The sequence below is a fragment of the Oryzias melastigma genome, linkage group LG16 (genome assembly GCF_002922805.2).
Source record: "Oryzias melastigma strain HK-1 linkage group LG16, ASM292280v2, whole genome shotgun sequence".
Classification (NCBI taxonomy): domain Eukaryota; kingdom Metazoa; phylum Chordata; class Actinopteri; order Beloniformes; family Adrianichthyidae; genus Oryzias; species Oryzias melastigma.
This window is the reverse complement of record NC_050527.1, coordinates 12,941,973-12,959,869: the sequence shown is the minus strand read 5'-3', so window position 1 is coordinate 12,959,869 and position 17,897 is coordinate 12,941,973. Positions and strand designations below refer to the sequence as shown.

Below are 17,897 nucleotides of genomic sequence, written 5' to 3'. Positions count from 1 at the left end.
TTAATGTGTCTGTTTTATAACTAGTCTAATCCTGCAGAAACAGCATCCGATAAACTTTCTCCACATAAAAAAAACAATAACTCAGAACGGATGATTCAAAAAGAGAAACAAACATATGCAAGCCAATTACATATTTTCTCTTGCTAACATTGCAGCACTAATTGCATCACCTCAAACATTTTCTGCTAATTTGCCAGTGAAAACTCTGCTGAGGCGTATAGACTCTCACTTATTCTACTCTTCAGACGTGCAGCCCCTCCTAAGTTGGGCTGCGGTTTCCTTTTCTGGTATTGGCTGTAAACGGACGCTAACTAAAGCAGATGTGGATCCGTCTCGTCTTTTAGTGGCCGAAAAGAGATTGACAGCAGACTCTTCTTCTACTCACGAGCTTCCTGACAACAATACAGCATGAATTTACATTTAAAATTACGAATGACAAATAGGAATGTCCTTGAGCGGTGTTTTTCTACTTTTTGAATCATTTTTCACACACTGACAAAACGCACTCTTAAATTAAAATGCCAAAAAAAAAACTTCTACAATAAGGGTTGTTAATGTTAGTTAATGCATAATTAAGCATTAATTAACATGAATAAAGTAAACTATAGTATGTATTTACAATATAGAATAGTTTTTATCAAACTTTTTTTTAATAAGAATCAAATTATTTAATGATTTTTAATATTTTTAATGAATAACACGGGAAGGAACACAGAATTTAAATCCTGAAAATGGTTTTTTGACCATTTCGCTGAAATTCAATAATTATCCATGACACATCAGACCATGTCTTGTGTACCACTAGTTCAAAATACTGTCCTTAAAGGACAACCAAACAGGGAAGTTGGAGGCTGACTCCACCCACAGCCGAAATGAGAGAATCCAGCTATTGTGGTGAGGCTGTGGAACAGGACTGTAACTATTACTGGACCTACAGATCCTGACAGGAGACTTCTGCAATGATGTGGAACTTACATGGTTTGACCAATCACAAAATGTAACTATAATACCTCAATTCAACGTGTAGGGGGCAGCACACAGACAGTTTTTGACTATATTTTCAAGAATTAAGCAGGTTTATTTTAAATTGTCGAAAATTTGGCAATAACTAACAGACAGCATTTTTAAAGTCTCGTTTATAGAGTTAAATAATTGATTTAGAGTTTGGTTACCCTTTAAGTTACACAAACATGTCAAAGGGAGTCTGACAGGTACATGCAAACACAGTTTTTTTGTTTTTTCATTTTTATATATATATATATATATATATATCACAGTATACCACAATAAAGTATTTTTTCAGGTGTTCTCTGAAAAAAGTTGACTTACTTACTTTTCTCTAACTTTATTTTTTTCAATTAATATATCACTGCATCGTCACAAATGACAAACATTTTTTTGAAACAATAGTTTCAAATTTCTTAGTAGGAAAACACATTTTTGCACAAAAATTCAGCAATAAAAATAAACAAATAAAAAAGATAGAAGAGAAATGACAAGATAGACCTTTTTCAATTGCCCACATGATATGTATCATCAAATCGGCCAGCACGAGTGGCGACTATTGATGACATCATCGACTGGGAGTGTCGTCCGAATTTGAAGACCCCTTTTTTCCATAGCTCTCCGTTTTGATAGCTATATATATGAATTCAGATTCAGCCTAAAACTTCATTTGGCCCTGAGAGGGTTAATGCAGTGAATGAGGTTAAACAGATTTATAGAATCTGTATTGCTATTGATAGTTTGGTTTTAGATTTCTACAGTTTTTTTTTTTTTTTTAATAAAGTGCTTTCCTGTTTTTAGTTAATTAACCAGCAGAGTCCACGTTGTCAGCACTCTGCATGAGATAAATGTCACAGAAGTGAAGGACTGAATCATCCTCCCTTTAGGAGGGCTCATTTGTGGTAATCGCTCGGGAGCTGACCCAGTTGTCTCAATAACGTGTGCCAAATTGCCTTTAAAATCAAAGTGCATATTGGCAAAGAATCCTATAATTATGCACCACATTTTAGAACAAGAAAAACCATAAAATATTTGAACCACACTGATCTACCAAAACCATAAAACTGCTTTATTTAAGTGTTGGTCTTCTGCTTTTAATAAGTAACTCTGACCTCTAAAATTACAAGCATTTACAGTCTCCCTAACAAGTCTTGAAAGTTGCTAGAATCAGCCATCAACGTGATTTTCTAAGAAAATCACAAGTTCTGCAAGAGTGTTGAAGAAGGAGCTGATGTCAGGGTGACATCCATGCGGATGCGTTCCTGCAGAATACCGGTCAGAGAATTCTTCTCCATTTTTCCATTACAGCCACCAACCAGCTTCATAAGAAAATGTGCAAAAGTCACTTTGTGTGCTTCCAGAAGAGAAGAGCCTTCATCTCTCTGGTGGAACAAACTCTGAGCTTGGCTTCAGAAGGCAGCCACCCACTCTACCTTTAAGGAGAGACTTAAAACTTTCCTCTTCGATAAGGCTTAAAGTTAGGGCAGGCTTGACTGACCCTAAGCCTTCCTATTAGTCATGCTGCTGTAGGATATCCCATGATGCACTGGGTGCATTTCCTCTCCCAACTCAATTTACTCTTCACAAACAGTATTTACTGTATATGATATCATTGCAGTTGATATCATTGTGCTTCTCCTCCTCTTCTCTAAAGCAGTTACCTCACTGTCATCTTTGTCTAAGTGTTTTCAGACTTTTCCTGAGGAGGATGACTTCTTCCTGTCTCAAAGCGGATTTACTCCACTGGAATAACAGTCAGGATCAAAATACACTTAAGTGTTTATGGAATTAATCAAAAAATGTATTGACCTTATAAATTTAAACCTAACTTTACTGAAATCATATAAAATAAGAATTTGAAAAGAGTGTAACAGCATTTTCCCCCCAAAAACTAGAATTAATAAATATAGAGGGGTAGCAGAATTCAACTTGTAACAAAATATGGTAACATTTAAAAAATAGGTCAGGTATATTTGTCACCAATTCGAACCAGACACTACTTAAATAGTAACAGAATCCTTTATGCTTTTCTGTTAAACCAACCATGACCACGAAACTGGAGAAAATCCTTTAAAATATTGAGGTCAGATGTTTCTTAAGCTCAGATATCTGCTGTCTTTCTCTATCTGCTGAACTTTTGTGGCTATTTCAGATCATACAAAGGATGCTTTTTCTTTAATGGCAAATGGTGTATACTTATATAGCACCTTTCTACCTTCATTAAGAGCTTTACAGCCACAAGTCCCATTTACTTTAGCACAAAAACATTCACTCACTGATGGTGATAGAGTCACCATGCTGGGTGCGAACACACCACCAGCAGTCATGTGGGGTTCAGTGTCTTACCCAATGACACACGTTTGAATCATTGAAAGTATATGGAAACTAAACCCTTCTCCCTGGCGTTCCAAGCAGGAAGTCAGGAAGCCAAAATCCAAAATTAAAGGGTTACCAAACCCTAATTCAACGTTTTTGTCTGTTTAACTCTATAAATGGGGCTTTAAAAGTCCTGTTTGTTGGTTATTGCCAACATTTTTGACAATTTAAAATAAATATGTTTAATAACCAAAATTATAGTCTAAAATCGTCAATGTGCTGCCCCCTACAGGTTAACATGAGGTATTACGGTTGAATTTTGTGATTGGTCAAGTGTTTTAAGTCCCACATCATTTTATAAGTTGCAGCTCCAATTTAAAAGCCCCGCCCATCTTTGATTCTTTAACAGTAGTTCGTTATCGTGTTAGCTTTAGCATGGCTAACAAGTGTATTGCTTTTGGTTGTCAACAATCTACTGGCCTGAACAACTTTCCAGTGGTGTCAAAAGTTAGCCAACAGTGTTTTAGTACTAATAAAATATTTTTTTTTTCTTTATTGCAAATTATTTAAGTTATAAACTGGACAATTTGATCTCATGCCAAGCATTCAAAACATTTGATTGTTAGATTCTCTCGAGGTCGCTTTCAAGTGGTAGGGGTGTGGACTTCCAACATTCTCACTCCTGATTGGTGAAGATGGTTGTCATAGAAACAATAACTCAGACAGATTCAGACCAATCACTACTTACTGAGGATTTCTGGCTCCAACAAGGCAAAACACAGGGACAGAATTTAAATTATGCATTTGCATACAGGTGACATCACACTCACTTCGTCCAGTTCTCATATACAGTCAAACCCTGAAATCTTTCTATCAGAGGTTGACCACTCTACCACAGCTACCCTATTGAATTTACTGTATGATTGTAAAATACAGACATGTTCTAATTTTAAACAATATGCAAAATAATACATCTCCTGCAGTCTAAAGAAAGGGGAATGGGGTACTTTACAAGCACTATTACAGCATTTCTGTGAAACTATCGGAATAGCTTGACCCAGTAGGGCGGTGCTCCATCTTCCATACATGTACAGTCCAGGTCAGCCGATTGCTGTTCTCTTTCTGTAGGTGTTTTGTGCAGTGACATATGGACCCTGCTCTATAGACCCACATCAGTGTTTTCTTCCCTTCCCAGCCCGTTCTGCTGTGCACCTTGCACTAGCTCAGGTTGAGAACACACAGTTCTGCATTTATTTGACTTTTACCTCACTGAGCCTTTGATGCTCGTAACCCTGATACTGCCTGTTGCTTTCTGTGTTTTTACATTTCGCAAAACCAAGAAAAAAGTGTATTAGGCACACTTTAACCTCTGCTATCCTATATAATTCAGTATCTTCAAGATTGTGTTAGCTTATTGCTTTCCATGTAAAGTATGGGTCACGAGAAGAAAAAAAATAAAATTAAGTGAACATTTTGTGAATCCACTTTAATGGTCAGGATGGCTTAAGTGTGATGGAAAGGAAAAATGCGTTAGAGGATTAAAGGGTTGACTGTTTTTTTGTTTGTTTTTTAGCAAAAAGGCTGTTTTTCCATGCCGTCAAAAAGCATCACGAGGAGAAACTATAATTTGGCGTTCTGACCCAAAGACACAGTGAGTTCAGCAAAAGACTTGAGTTGCAATAGCTCACATTTAGCGTATGTCACGGGTGATTTTGCTCACTCAACTGTGTCAGCAGCAGAGAGCGAAATGTGCTTCTGCACATTTTTCAAGCTGAGGTGTGAAGTTACACCTCCATGCAAGTTAACAGAAGAGGAATAATGGGCTGGAATTATTGTTTGGCGCTGACCTACCATTGGTGCCAAATGCAAATGCACAACATATTTCAATCTGTGGATTGTTAAATGCATTTCCTCAAAAATGCTTAGAGTAGACGGAGAATTGGGGATAATAAACACTAAACATTCTGGGACACAGGAGTCATTTTTAAATCCTCTAAAAGCTCTACCGTGTCCCAGTTAATGGTTAGGAAATGACCTCAGTATGCTGATCGCTTACTAAACACGCTATTAATATCGGGGAACTCAGGTGCTACACCAGCTTGGTGTACGGAGTGCATTTTTTAATATTTGCTCATCTGCTATCCTTCAGTGTGCAGCTCTGCTAAAAAGATCTCTAAGGTTTTAATATTTTTAAGGCAAACCTGTTATTAAAAGATGCTGTTGATGTGAAACAGATATTGGATACTTTTTCCCAAACCACCTCTGGCACCAATTAAAACAATAAAAAATATATTTAATGCAATAATAATATCATGATTGTTCCTTTTATTCACACAGATCTTGAACATCATCTTTACTTTAGGCAATGTGAGTAGGTTAATTTAGTAAAATATGTTAGGAAAAATGCCAAGATGCTGTTTTAAATATGCAAAAATGAACATGTTGGAATGAGTAGCATCTCTGTGTACCTGAGCAGTGAGGCAGAGGGCCACTCCAGTGTCCATTCAGCTGGCAAGTGAGTGATGAATCCCCCATGAGCTGGCGGTCTCCAAGGCAGGAGAAGCGAACAGTGGAGCCAAAAGTAAACTTCTCTCCACTTATCACTGCATGGGGTGGAGTACCCGGATGGCCGCAGTCCAGTTCTGCCAAAAAGGTCAAGAAAAAGAAATGCAGTGATTGAATGGATGGAGATTTTTGCTCCAATGCATTTGATAAAATACAAACCTGATGTCTCATTCATTCTTGTAATCTTTTATTTTTTAAATTTGCTAGTCTTATAGCGCTTTGGTTTGAATCTTATAAAATTTAAGAAGCCCTTACCCCCTCCATCAATGAGATTCTCATGATACAAGTACACGTTCAGGACAGTAATTGCTTCATTCATTTGACAAAAATCGGCTGCTCTCGACAGCACTTTTGTCATAATCATGTCCTATAAATAGGTATACACAGTGGCTATGAACATCTTTGTGCATTAGAGAGATATTGTTCTTAACACTCTTTAAAAAAATAATGTTTTAACAAATGGTGAATGTTTCATTAAGTGTCAAGAATAGGCTATCACTTATTATAACCCATTCTATTTTTTAATACAGTATTTAGAGACTTGCGTCTGCTCTTTAAAGTTTCAGCTTCAAAAGTAGTTGGACAACTTTATGTGAAACATCTTCAGAAAAAAGGAAAAAAATAACCTGCATATCCAAACGTTTTAATATTTGATCACCATCGTTCATTTAATTATTGGGTTTTATAGAGAAAATCATATTAAAAACATAAAAAACACAATATTTTATTCCTTTTGTGTTCATTTTGATTGAAAAGTTGACACTAGTGTTCCATATAAAGGTACAGATGTATTATCTAATCTTGTTTCTGCTACTTTGTGTTCTTAGAATAAGCTATAAGGGATCAGAGACAATCAGTTTCAATAGTAAGTCAGATCTTAACTCTCTGACCTTCTCTGACCTTCTTACAAAAACTTTTGAGAACACCAAAGAGGAAAATGCAATACCAAAAAGCAACATCTAGACCAGGGGTCGGCAACCCAAAGTGTTGAAAGAGCCACTTTGGACCAATACAATAAAAACCAAATTTGTCTGGAGCCGCATTAATTGAATCGGCTTATAAAAGTCGTACACTGTAAGTAACACATGGAGAATGTGTCAAATAAACGATTATTTCTCGTCATATAAGCATCATTTTTGGCCTCATGACAAGTTGATGAGACATCGCAGCGTCAAAATTATCTGACAAAAGCTGAATAACCTCATAATGATCATTTGAGCTTTTATTTTGACATCCCTCGACGACACAACGAGAGGGGGTCCTGATCAGTCTCTCCCTCATTCTCACTCCAGGTGCAGGAAGAATTCAAACATAACAGGACAAAATCATAAATGCCAACAAATGTTCAACAGTCAGACAACAAAACACATTGAGGAAAACCCAAACTTAAATCCAATTCCAGTCAGACAGACAAAAGAATGGGTAACCCACAATTCCTTGCGCTGCCAGACCGACAGCAAGCCCAGCGCGTGTCTGAGACCATCACTACAATATGAATGAATTACAGTTTGTTTCATTGCTTTGATGAAATTAAAGAAATGCAATAAAGAAATACGATTTTTGATGTCATTTTTATTTAGAGGATTTGAAAAAAAAACACAAAAATGTAACGTGCACCTTTAAGGTGCTTCCACACTGGCCGCGTCAATCAACACTTTCAATGAAGAGTCAATATAAGCGCGTGCACACCTAAATTCCTGCCCTCCAAGTCTGGAGCGCGCGTGAGTCTTATAGTCAGACATTTAAAAGGACAGAGTTGTGAAAACAAAAGTCTTCAGAAAGATTTGGGGGATTTTCAACACTTTTACTTTCGGTTCTCCCTGTTGTAGATGCAGATCAGCGCTAATGAACAGTAAAAATACAATAGAAGGAGAATCTCCTCCCCGCCACGCACCGCACGCGGCCGGTGTGTGAGACCTGCACATCGCCGCGCTCAGCAGGTGGTATCCACACCGGAGCAGCGCGGTCACGCACGCAGTGGCGGGAGGAGATTCTTCTTCTATTCTTCTTCTACTGTTCATTAGCGCTCATCTCATCTTGGTGTCATATTAACCTGACCGGACACAAACCGTAATGATTCATTTCTCCTTCGTGATCACGTTTGGTACTTCTGTGCTTTGAAGCAGACTCCGCCCACAAGCAGCTCCCGCGCTGATTCAGCGCGCTCAATGCGTGCCGATTTGTACGTGGAGCTCGCGACCCGACTAAAAAACCCGCGTAGCAACGTGCGCTCACGTGCGCTCCAGACGCACGGGCAGGAATTCTGCTGTGCGCTGACTCAGACGGCGTGGAAGCATCTACACTCATCTCACAACAACTGGAAAACGTAAAGGATGTTTGTGTCATGTTTGTCCTTCTACAGAAATCGTATTAAAACAAAAATATTGTGGCAGCCTGACTGTTAATTTAGAAATAGTTCCTTGTTAGTGCCGACCCCCGATCTAGACTGTTTCTGTAATGTACCGACCACTGTTAAAAGCTAAAGTTAAAGTCATGCACCTACGTAGCTGTGGGAAATTTGTTTTTCACATTTGAGCCATCCCCTGGGGAGTGGTGACGCCCAGAAACCATTTGGTGGTTTACACGACCAATCCAATCAGGGAGGCACTGGCTGCCATTTTAGTCTTTAGCATGATTCAGTTTGGATTTAACCTTCTAGTACCAAGGGGGACACTATTCCACAAGGCCACTGATGTGGTATGTGTTGATTAGTGTTGTCTAATATGTACAGTATGTTACTATAAGCAGTGTATAGCCGGGTGGAATTATATAAGTTCGCTTCCTTCCACTCCGTTTCAAGTGATCTACTTGTGCTTCATTAATTGACATGTTATTTCCTGTATTATAACCTGATTTCTTTAAATAAACTATTTCATTCATTCATTCATTATATTAGAGTGATGTAATGTCCAAGTGTGATTTTTTTATTGAGTCTGGGTGATGACACATTGATGTGTTGATTTATCAAGGAATAAATATGATGTCATTGAGGATCTAAGTGTAAAATGTCTTGCTTGCTCACCAGTGCAGCTCAGTGTAGCAGAAGAAATTCTGCAATGTGGTCAGAAAAGCTCTGGATGATTTGAACTCTATGTTTCAGTAAAACAGTCCTGTTTAATGGAAGGTTAAGATGCCACGAGGGTCCAAAAGCAGTTGAGGGCAGAGACTGCGGTGATTAGGTACAGAGGTCCCCTCTCTGGCGGGGACGCAACCCTAATTTGTGCATGAAGTACAGACTAGATGTAGCTACTCCCAGCTCTAGAGGACAGGAGGGCAGCTTCAGGTAGGGGGAACTTATCCACCTTATGTCACTTCAGAAAATGCTGCTGCTAAAGCTACAATCACTCACCCTCCTGCAATATGTCTTCAAGCGGACACTTTCAATGAAAAGTCTACATGTAAACCCACATAATTGTATGTTTAAGGCTTCTGTGTTTAAAACTCAAAATGTTCAACGTTGTTTGCGGATAAAACTCCTATCCATTGAACGCACATCGTACAGTTTCAGCTAGAGACACCACTCAGACAGGTTGATGTGGAGTTCAGCTTTATAATTTAGTAACATACCAGCTGTTTTAGGCTAATTTGGACATTGTTCCAGCTATTAGGCTAATTTGGAGTTAAGATAATAGTTTAGCATTGTGTTAGCTGTTTTTATTTTTTAATTTGACATTTTCCAGCTGTTAGGCTAACTTGGAGTTTAGCTAATATTTTAGTATTATGCTAGATGTTTTGTCATAATTATACTTTTTTAAGTTATTTAGGCTAATTTGGAGTTAAGCTAATATTTCAGTGTTATGCTAGCTTTTTTTTTTATAAATTAGACTTTTTTTTAAAGTTCTTTAGGCAAACATTGAGCTTAGCTAATATTTTAGCATTATGCTAGCTGTTTTGGCAAAATTTGACATTTTTCCATTTTTTTGGCTGTTTTAGCATTTAGCTAATATTTTAGTATTATGCTAGATGTTTTGTCATAATTAGACTTCTTTTAAGTTCTTTATAGGCTAAATTGGAGTTAAGCTAATATGCTAGCTTTTTTTTTAAAAAAATTAGACTTTTTTTAAAGTTCTTTAGGCAAACCTCAAGCTTAGCTAGGATTATAGCATTATCATAACTGTTTTGGCAAAATTGGACAGTTTTCCATTTTTTTTTTGGCTGTTTTAGCATTTAGCTAATATCTTGGCAAGCTATCAGCTTCAGCGTTTCAGCTTTTAGCCAGAGCATTTAAAGTTCAGTTTTAGCGTTTTAAGCTAATAACTCACATCAGTGGTCAGATTCACACTTGTAATATCGTAGGTAATGGAAATATTTAGTTGAAGTTTGTGCTCGGTCGGAATAATATGACAGCAGGTCTTTCATATACGTATCTGTGAAAGAAAAAAACGTTGTACTAGATACAAAAAGATTTGTACTACTTTGACATTTCACACTAGCCTCTTCCACCTGTAGGTGGCAGACTTGTGCCAGGAAACAGTAGAAAGGAAGGAGAAGAAGCTCCTCCCTGATTGTCCTAAACGCTATATTGCGTTTAGCTGGTTCTTGAAGCCACATGCCCGGTGTGTCCGTTGCTTAGGAGTCCCTGGGGTGTTGGAGGCTGAGACTGCTCCCATCATCCAAACTAAAAAAGTAAATGAGTAATCTTCTGGAACTATGAAACTTTATTAAGAGTTTGTGTTTCTGTGCTTCCTGCCACATTTCTCCCGCTGTTTCTGTTAGTAAAATGAGGTTTATTTCTGTTTCATCTTTACATGAACTTTCATTTCAGACTCCAACTTGTTTCATAAATGTATTCATTTTGGTTGTTGTTTGCCAACTCCAGGCTGCTCTTGCTGTCTTTGAGGCTCACCAGGGGTTTCATCTGAATCCCCTGAAGCAAACTAAAAAAAACAAAAAACTTTTAGGACTTGTTCAGCTGGGTTCTTTTCAATATATTACTTTTCCTTTTTTATTAATTATATTCATTAAAACAACACAGCCTCTCACAATCGTTGTCCACTAACTTTTAGAGCCTCAAATTTGACAAAACATAATAGAAAGGAATGGTGAAACATGTAATTCATTAAAATATTAATCATGCTACAACATAATAAATATTCCTTATTGGAAGCATAAAAACATGAAGGCTTAAAAACCAAAGAGTAAATTCTCAAGTTAGTTTATTACAACTAAATCCTTTTAATATCTCTTTATTGTGTTTAATGACTATTGTTATACTTTCACAAGTTAGGATAATTGTATTAAAAGCATTTAAAAGATTGACCTATTATGACAAATTATGAAAACTACTTTTTATGAACGCAGTGTTGCCACTTTTCTTCTCTTTTTCCTTTAATGTAAACTTTAACTCTTGAAAAAATATTATTTTAAATGGAAAAAAAATTAGAAAATCAAAAATATTTTTTTAATTTTTCAAAAGGACTCATAATTTCAATTATTCCAAAAGTCCACAAAATTTTCATTTTTAAATCACTAAGTATTGAACAATAAATAATATTAGAGATTTTTTTACTGAATCAACCTAAAAAGTCCTAGGAGTAAGTAACCCTGTTACAGAGTTTAACCAGATTAATAAAAAAAACCTTGAATATTACTTTTAAAGTCATTTTATTTAACAAAATAAATAATGCACACACTCAGCCTATAATGAATTGTTGTGCTTTTTAAGACTACGTACTAAAAGTGGGGACATATTTTATGAAACTGTTTTTTGTTATCCTTCCCAGAAATAGGTCAACAGAGTTGACAAGATTAATGATTTAACAGAATTCAGAATGAGACGAGTATTTGGGCAAATAAAACCAAACAAACACAACCATTTGACAAAGTTCTGGAGGAATATTAAAGAAAGCTGCAACTTCAATAACTTATTAAATAACAAATTAGATGAGCTTGTATGGAAACTGCCGGTCACATGACTGAATGTCTATTCTATTAGGTTTATGAAAGTTTATGAAAGAAAAAAATAGTTTCTAATGCTTCATGTACTAATTATATGACAATTATTTTAAATAGTTTCATTTATTTATTTGCTTATTTATGCCTATTTGTGTTTTTAGCTGTAAAGAACTTCGACCTGAGCAAGTACGGGAAGTGCTTTTTTATTAATAAAGTTTGATTTGATTTGATTTGTAGGAGTAGAAGTACTACTACTGAATTTAACAACCCTGTGGGAATTTACTGCTTAAACTTAACATGCTGGCAACTATTTTAGAAAGATTTTCAGAAAAGGCATTAATGGTTGCCCTTGAATGGACTGCTGAACCATCCAGGGTGTACCTCACTTAAAAGTGGCTAGGATAAGCTCCAGCAACCCCATGCACGGATTGATGGTACTTGTGGTAAATTAAGAATGGTGGACACTAATGAAAGATTTGTTAGAACAGCTAGACTCTTATAAATTAAATACATAAATAAATAAACAAACAAATAAAATCAAATAAACAAACTAATTAATTAATTATTAATTTAATTAAAAAACAAATAAAATAAATAACAGTACATAAACTGTTTGGTCCAGTATTAAAACTAAATAAGACCATCTACTAGTGATAAAAATGAATAAATTAATAAATCAAGGGTGTACCCTGCTTTCACTCAACAGAAGCTGGGACAGGATCCTGCCACCCTGTGACCCCAAAATCAATAGGCAGGTAAAACCATTGATAAATTATATGCATTTGATGCAAACTTGTGCTAAAATCAATAAGGTGATCACAGCTTCCTTTCACTGTAGTTGGGTTACCATGTAAGATGTTTTAGTCAAATCTGAGGGAAAATGAATGGAAAGTTGAACTGTACCGATGCACTCTGGAAGAGGTTTGTCCCAGTGGCCCTCTGGCTGGCAGGTGAGCACCGACGAGCCGAACAGGTAAAATCCAGGGTTGCAGTCGTAGAAGACCACACTGCCAAACGTGAAGTTTCCATGTTCGATTTTACTTTCCCGAATAGAGTTGGCCGGAATTCCCGGATCTGTGCAGTTGACCACTGAGGAAAACAAAATAAAAGTTTGTTAATTCTTAATAATTCTTTGGTTTATTCATTTCTTCATTCAAAAAAAAACTACATAGTATTTGTAATTTAGTGAAGATATGTTAAGAAAAATGAATGCCGCTACCTAATTTGATGGGAATAAATCTTAAAAAAGGAGAAAAAGATGCAAGTAATAATAAAAATGTTCTTTTTTCCTTCCGCTTTTTTATCATAATAGTGCTGTGATAATTTAAATATGTTAGCAAAACACTTCCTGGCAGCCTGTCATAAACATCAGTTTACTGCGGTTTGCAAAAATAATGTAAGTAAACTATTGATGTACAGCACAGGACGGCAATGTCAGCCAAAGGGAATATTCACATCTTGGCAGCATTTGCAAAGCGCTCTTATTAAAATGTATGATCTCCGTCCATTAGGTTGCTTGATTTTAAGATGCATTTAGAGCACGCCACATTGTTCATTATACTGCAGGACATCAGAAATATAGACAGATTTTTTTTATTATATGTGCGTATATCAGGTCAACTGCGATTATGCAATACAAGCTTTCATTAAAGTTATTGACTTATCTGAAATGTGTCAGTAACCTGTCAGGAATGATTCCACTTTAACGAGACACTGAGCAAGAAAACAAGAGAAACAACTGAGCAGTCACTTCACTGGGGATGCTTTCTTTCTTTGAACGTTCTGAAGTCTCTTTGCTTGAAGCTTTATTTACATAAATGTCGTCTGTCAGCGCGCACGCATGTGAGTTAATAATAGAAGTGTTGACATGACCTAAACAGTCTTCATTATATTCAGAGAAAAGTTGAAAAGTGAACACATGCTGAATTAAACACTGTCAACAATAATAGCATCCGCTGCCGTTTTCCTTAAAGCTGGGCGTACGTCGACGTCGGCACGTGTGTCACCGATCGTTTTAAATGCGGCCCGAGTCTGGAAAATCTCACTGACAAGGTGGCACTGTCAGCCGAGAACGGATGAGGGAGGGGAAGCAAGCGAGTCCGCGGTGACATCAAATTAGATCAACACTGCAGGTGCGTGACAAGGCTTGGCTTAATGTGAGAAAATATTAGTGGGAACAGACAGGCACATTTGACAAACACAGCCATGACATTTTCATATGATCTCGCTCCTGCGATATTTACAGGTCTGCCGTTTCCAGGCGCTTTTCTCAGAAATGAAAATGGTATCTCTTAATATATGTGTATATATGTCACAGAAAGGCAGGATATTTTATAAAATGCTCTCATTTATTGTATCTCCAGACAACTAAATCAAATGTAGAAGAAAGATTTGGTTTGGGCCGGACCAGAAACATAACAGTAAAATAGTCAACTTGTTATCTGTAGCTTTGTTATATTTTTTTTCTCAGACACAAACAACCTAATCATTTATCAGTGGAGTAAAGTACTTGAGTAAATAGACTTCATTACTTTACTTAAGTACATTTTTGACTACTTTCTGCTTGTAGTATCAAAAATATAAGCAACTTTTACTCTCTACTGAAGTACATTTTTGATTGAATAAATGTACTCTTTACTGTCGTGTTACACTCTTGCAAAGATATTTCTTCATTTCTTGTTTTGCTGGTATTTCTTTGGCTTTGCTTCCCCTAGTGGTGGAATTGCACATTGCAGTCATTTTTTTTAAATAACCATAACTCACCACATGGAATGGGCTAAAAACTTGCTTTTTTTCCCAAAAACATTCTTATATTTTTTGCTTTTCATGACTGAGCCGCATTGAGCCATCAAATGTTTGACACCCCTGGTTTCATATCATTTGATTTTTGTGTTCCTCTGTCCTCATTTTTTTAACAGGATAGCACCATGGAGGATTTACTGCCATGCGTAAATATAAATTGCATAAAAGGCATGAAAATAAAGGAGTGGGCTCACTATTATTCTACTCTGGGTGTCAATGTTTTACAATGGATTTACACTTGAGTCTTGACACATAAAAAAAAACAACAACAGCTGTGTTATTGCCAAATTTAAACAGGCCACTAATGAGCATAACCTGTGCAATCTACAACTGGCAGCCTCCGAAAAAGCAGCTATTACCTGGCAGAAAGTCCACCGTCCTGCGCCTCCACCGCTTTCAGGGAAACACATTTTTATGACGCACTTTAGCAAACGTTGACAACTGAATTGAAGAAATATTTTCCCATTTACGATCCGCTTTCCAGGCATTCTGCTTTCAGCTCATTATTGGATTTCTGTTGGTCTGAGGCCATGCTGCTGAAGACTTTGCCCATGCAAATCAATAAACGTAGGAGCGCCACCTCCATTTCTGTTTCAGAAAATGCACATATTTATACATAAAAATAATCCTCCTTTCCCATAGACTTTTGCAGATAAATTCCACTGTAAATCTTTAATGGCCGTATATCAACACTCTGCATGTACACATTCAAGGCTTTTGACAGATTATTCACTGATCAGCGATCACATTTGCCTAATGCTGAATTTCTGCGACCGTTCCAGCTCCAGATAAGAGAATAATCCCACAGCACCTGCGAAGGCTTTGTCATTCTCTTCCAGCTCTTTCTGCTGGATCCAATTCCTGCTCGCTGGCAACTACCTGCTTCCTTTTTTTTCGACTAATTCACAGGAAGCAGCATGGAATGCATAAAAAGGAAGTCTGTCATGCAAGAAATAAATAAATAATATGAATCTTTAGCTGCAGCGCTGTTCAGAAATTTGGCAAAGATCAAGCACGGGCTATTCTGTAGAATGTTATTTTCTCTTGACTTATTATTGGCTTTGAGTGCTCAAAGAAAAAGTGTGTGATCCAAAGAAACGATTCATCCGGATGCAAGTGAATTCAGCTGTCATGTGTTCCTTCATCTCTGTGACACCAAAGGTTATTTATAGATTGTGCCGGTGCTCCGCGGAGGCATCTTACCTCTGCACGAGGGGGGCTGCTGGCTCCACTGGCGGCTGGCCTGGCACTGCGCCGTGGAAGGTCCTTCAAGGGTGTAACCTTTGTTGCAGGAGAAGCGCACCACGTCGTTGAAGTTAAAGCCTTCTCCTATGGTGCGGCCGTAGATGGGGCTCCCGGGATGGCCGCATGTGACAGCTGAGATTACCCACAATGCACAACGGATGGAAGGAGCAAGTACAGAAAAAAAAGAAAGGTTAGAACTAAGAAAGCATAAAAAAACAGTTTGTATTTGTTCCCTTGAAAGGTGCTTTGGACAAAAGTGGTTTTTAAATGATTAAAATGTAAATGTAAAGGATTTAAACTCAAAGTAAGAACAGAAAAAGTAAAATAAAAAGTGGCAGTGAAAGTCATTAAAATACAATTAACCCCAAAGGCTAGTGGGGAATAAGTCTACAAGCCACGATCCAGCAGGGAGAAACTACCTTGTGCTTAATAATGAGAAATTATCAGTCTTTGTATCAACTCCTAATTTGTGATGGAGCCTACAAAGAAATGTCCTATTTTATACAAAATCTTAAATTAATAATTTGCATTTTAATAGTCTTTTTGTCACATGAATTTAAATGTACACGTTTAAAATTTAAACAAAGTTTTTTGCTTTAATTTTAGCTTAATATGTAACTTTTTAAAAAAAATTCTGAGGGTGTTTATGTATTTATTTATTTGTCTGGAGCATCACTCGAGCAAACAGACAGAAGCCGAGAGTCTCTTGTGCTGGACAGAGAACTCTTTTATACTTTTTTTTTTTTTTCCGTCAAATGCAAAGCTACTTCGTCACTTTCCCGCCGCTTTTCCCCTTCTTCATCAAACAGTAACACACAGGGACTCCCTGACCCCATTTGCAGCTCATCAGAGTGTCTGCGAAGTGGCGTAAAAATACTTACGGATACAGACTGGGAGGTGCCCAGACCAGCTGTGGTCCTGCTGACAGATCCGAACAGACGAGCCGATAAGTCGGAACCCGGGATTGCACTGGTAGACCACCGTGTCCCTGTAGCCAAAGTTTTCCCCAATAACCTGTCCGTTTAATATTTGTTCAGGAACACCACAGTGACCGGCTGTAGAGAGAGAGAGAGAAAAAATATCCATAAATAAAGAGACATTAGCGGTATTGCATCTTTATGTTTGAACTCCCACTCCGATCATCTTTTGACTGTTTTTAAAAGCGTTTCAAGTTGTCTTTTAGCCAAAAATCAAAAACCTGTTCCGTTTTCTTGGACATAGTTTCAGCTGAGCGGCAGAAATTTGACTTTGAGCTGTGGTGTAGACTAAACCCGCCCCTACTTTCCATCATCCATCTGTTTTCACGTTCTCCCACCAGCTTAGAGTCCTTCATTCTCCCACACTAACATTACCGTGCAACAAAAATGGCGAGCAACATTGGAACAATCCATCCGTACAGTTTTGAGCCAGATTTTTAGTGGATGCATCAGAATGGAGTTTGTGAACTGTAAAAAGTGAAACATTGGATCAATTCACAAAACTTCTGTAATTTGTTGCATTTAAAATGATTAGTTTTCATCAATTTTATTATTATTATTTATTTATTTAAGTTTATGGTTTACAAAAATTAAATAAAAAAATAATTTAATTAGATAAAAATTAATACTGTTAAATGTGACAAGTTACAGCAAGAGGATCTGGTGGCAGCAGGCAAGACGGCGGCTGAATAGTAACCTGTGGCTCTTTTATCCCTGTATTGTAGCTCTTTAGCTTTAATGAAAAATTATAACATTTGAATAAATAATTTATTCGTTATTTGAGTTTTGTCTTTTTTGTTTAGAGTTTTAACATGCCAAACAACTAAGCAAAAAAAGTTTAATGTATTGTCAGAAATTCATTTTTTTTATTTTGGTAAATTACACTAAAGTTTTGAACAAATGCAGTTCAAAATTTTTCATTCAACTAAAGCTGCAGCATACAGGAAGACCTTTTTTGACACAGAGTCAAAAGTACAAGAAGTTACACCTGTTATATATAGAAACATTTAGACACTTATAATTTAATTATTGAAATATTTATGCTACATTGATGAATAAATGTTTAATTGCCAATAAAGCATAAATATTGTG

General features: G+C 36.8%; 1 protein-coding gene across 5 annotated transcripts in view; it reads right to left on the bottom strand.

Moving 5' to 3' along the window:
* The window catches only part of LOC112143303 (CUB and sushi domain-containing protein 3), a gene marked incomplete at its 5' end in the record, with an annotated part of 317,263 nt that overhangs the window by 63,971 nt on the left and 235,395 nt on the right, over positions 1 to 17,897 (bottom strand). For all 5 annotated transcript variants that reach the window (XM_024267159.2, XM_024267162.2, XM_024267160.2 and 2 more), the window contains 4 exon segments: positions 5,790 to 5,963; positions 12,685 to 12,870; positions 15,787 to 15,960; positions 16,710 to 16,883. In XM_024267159.2, coding sequence (XP_024122927.1) covers positions 5,790 to 5,963; positions 12,685 to 12,870; positions 15,787 to 15,960; positions 16,710 to 16,883 — 708 coding nt within the window.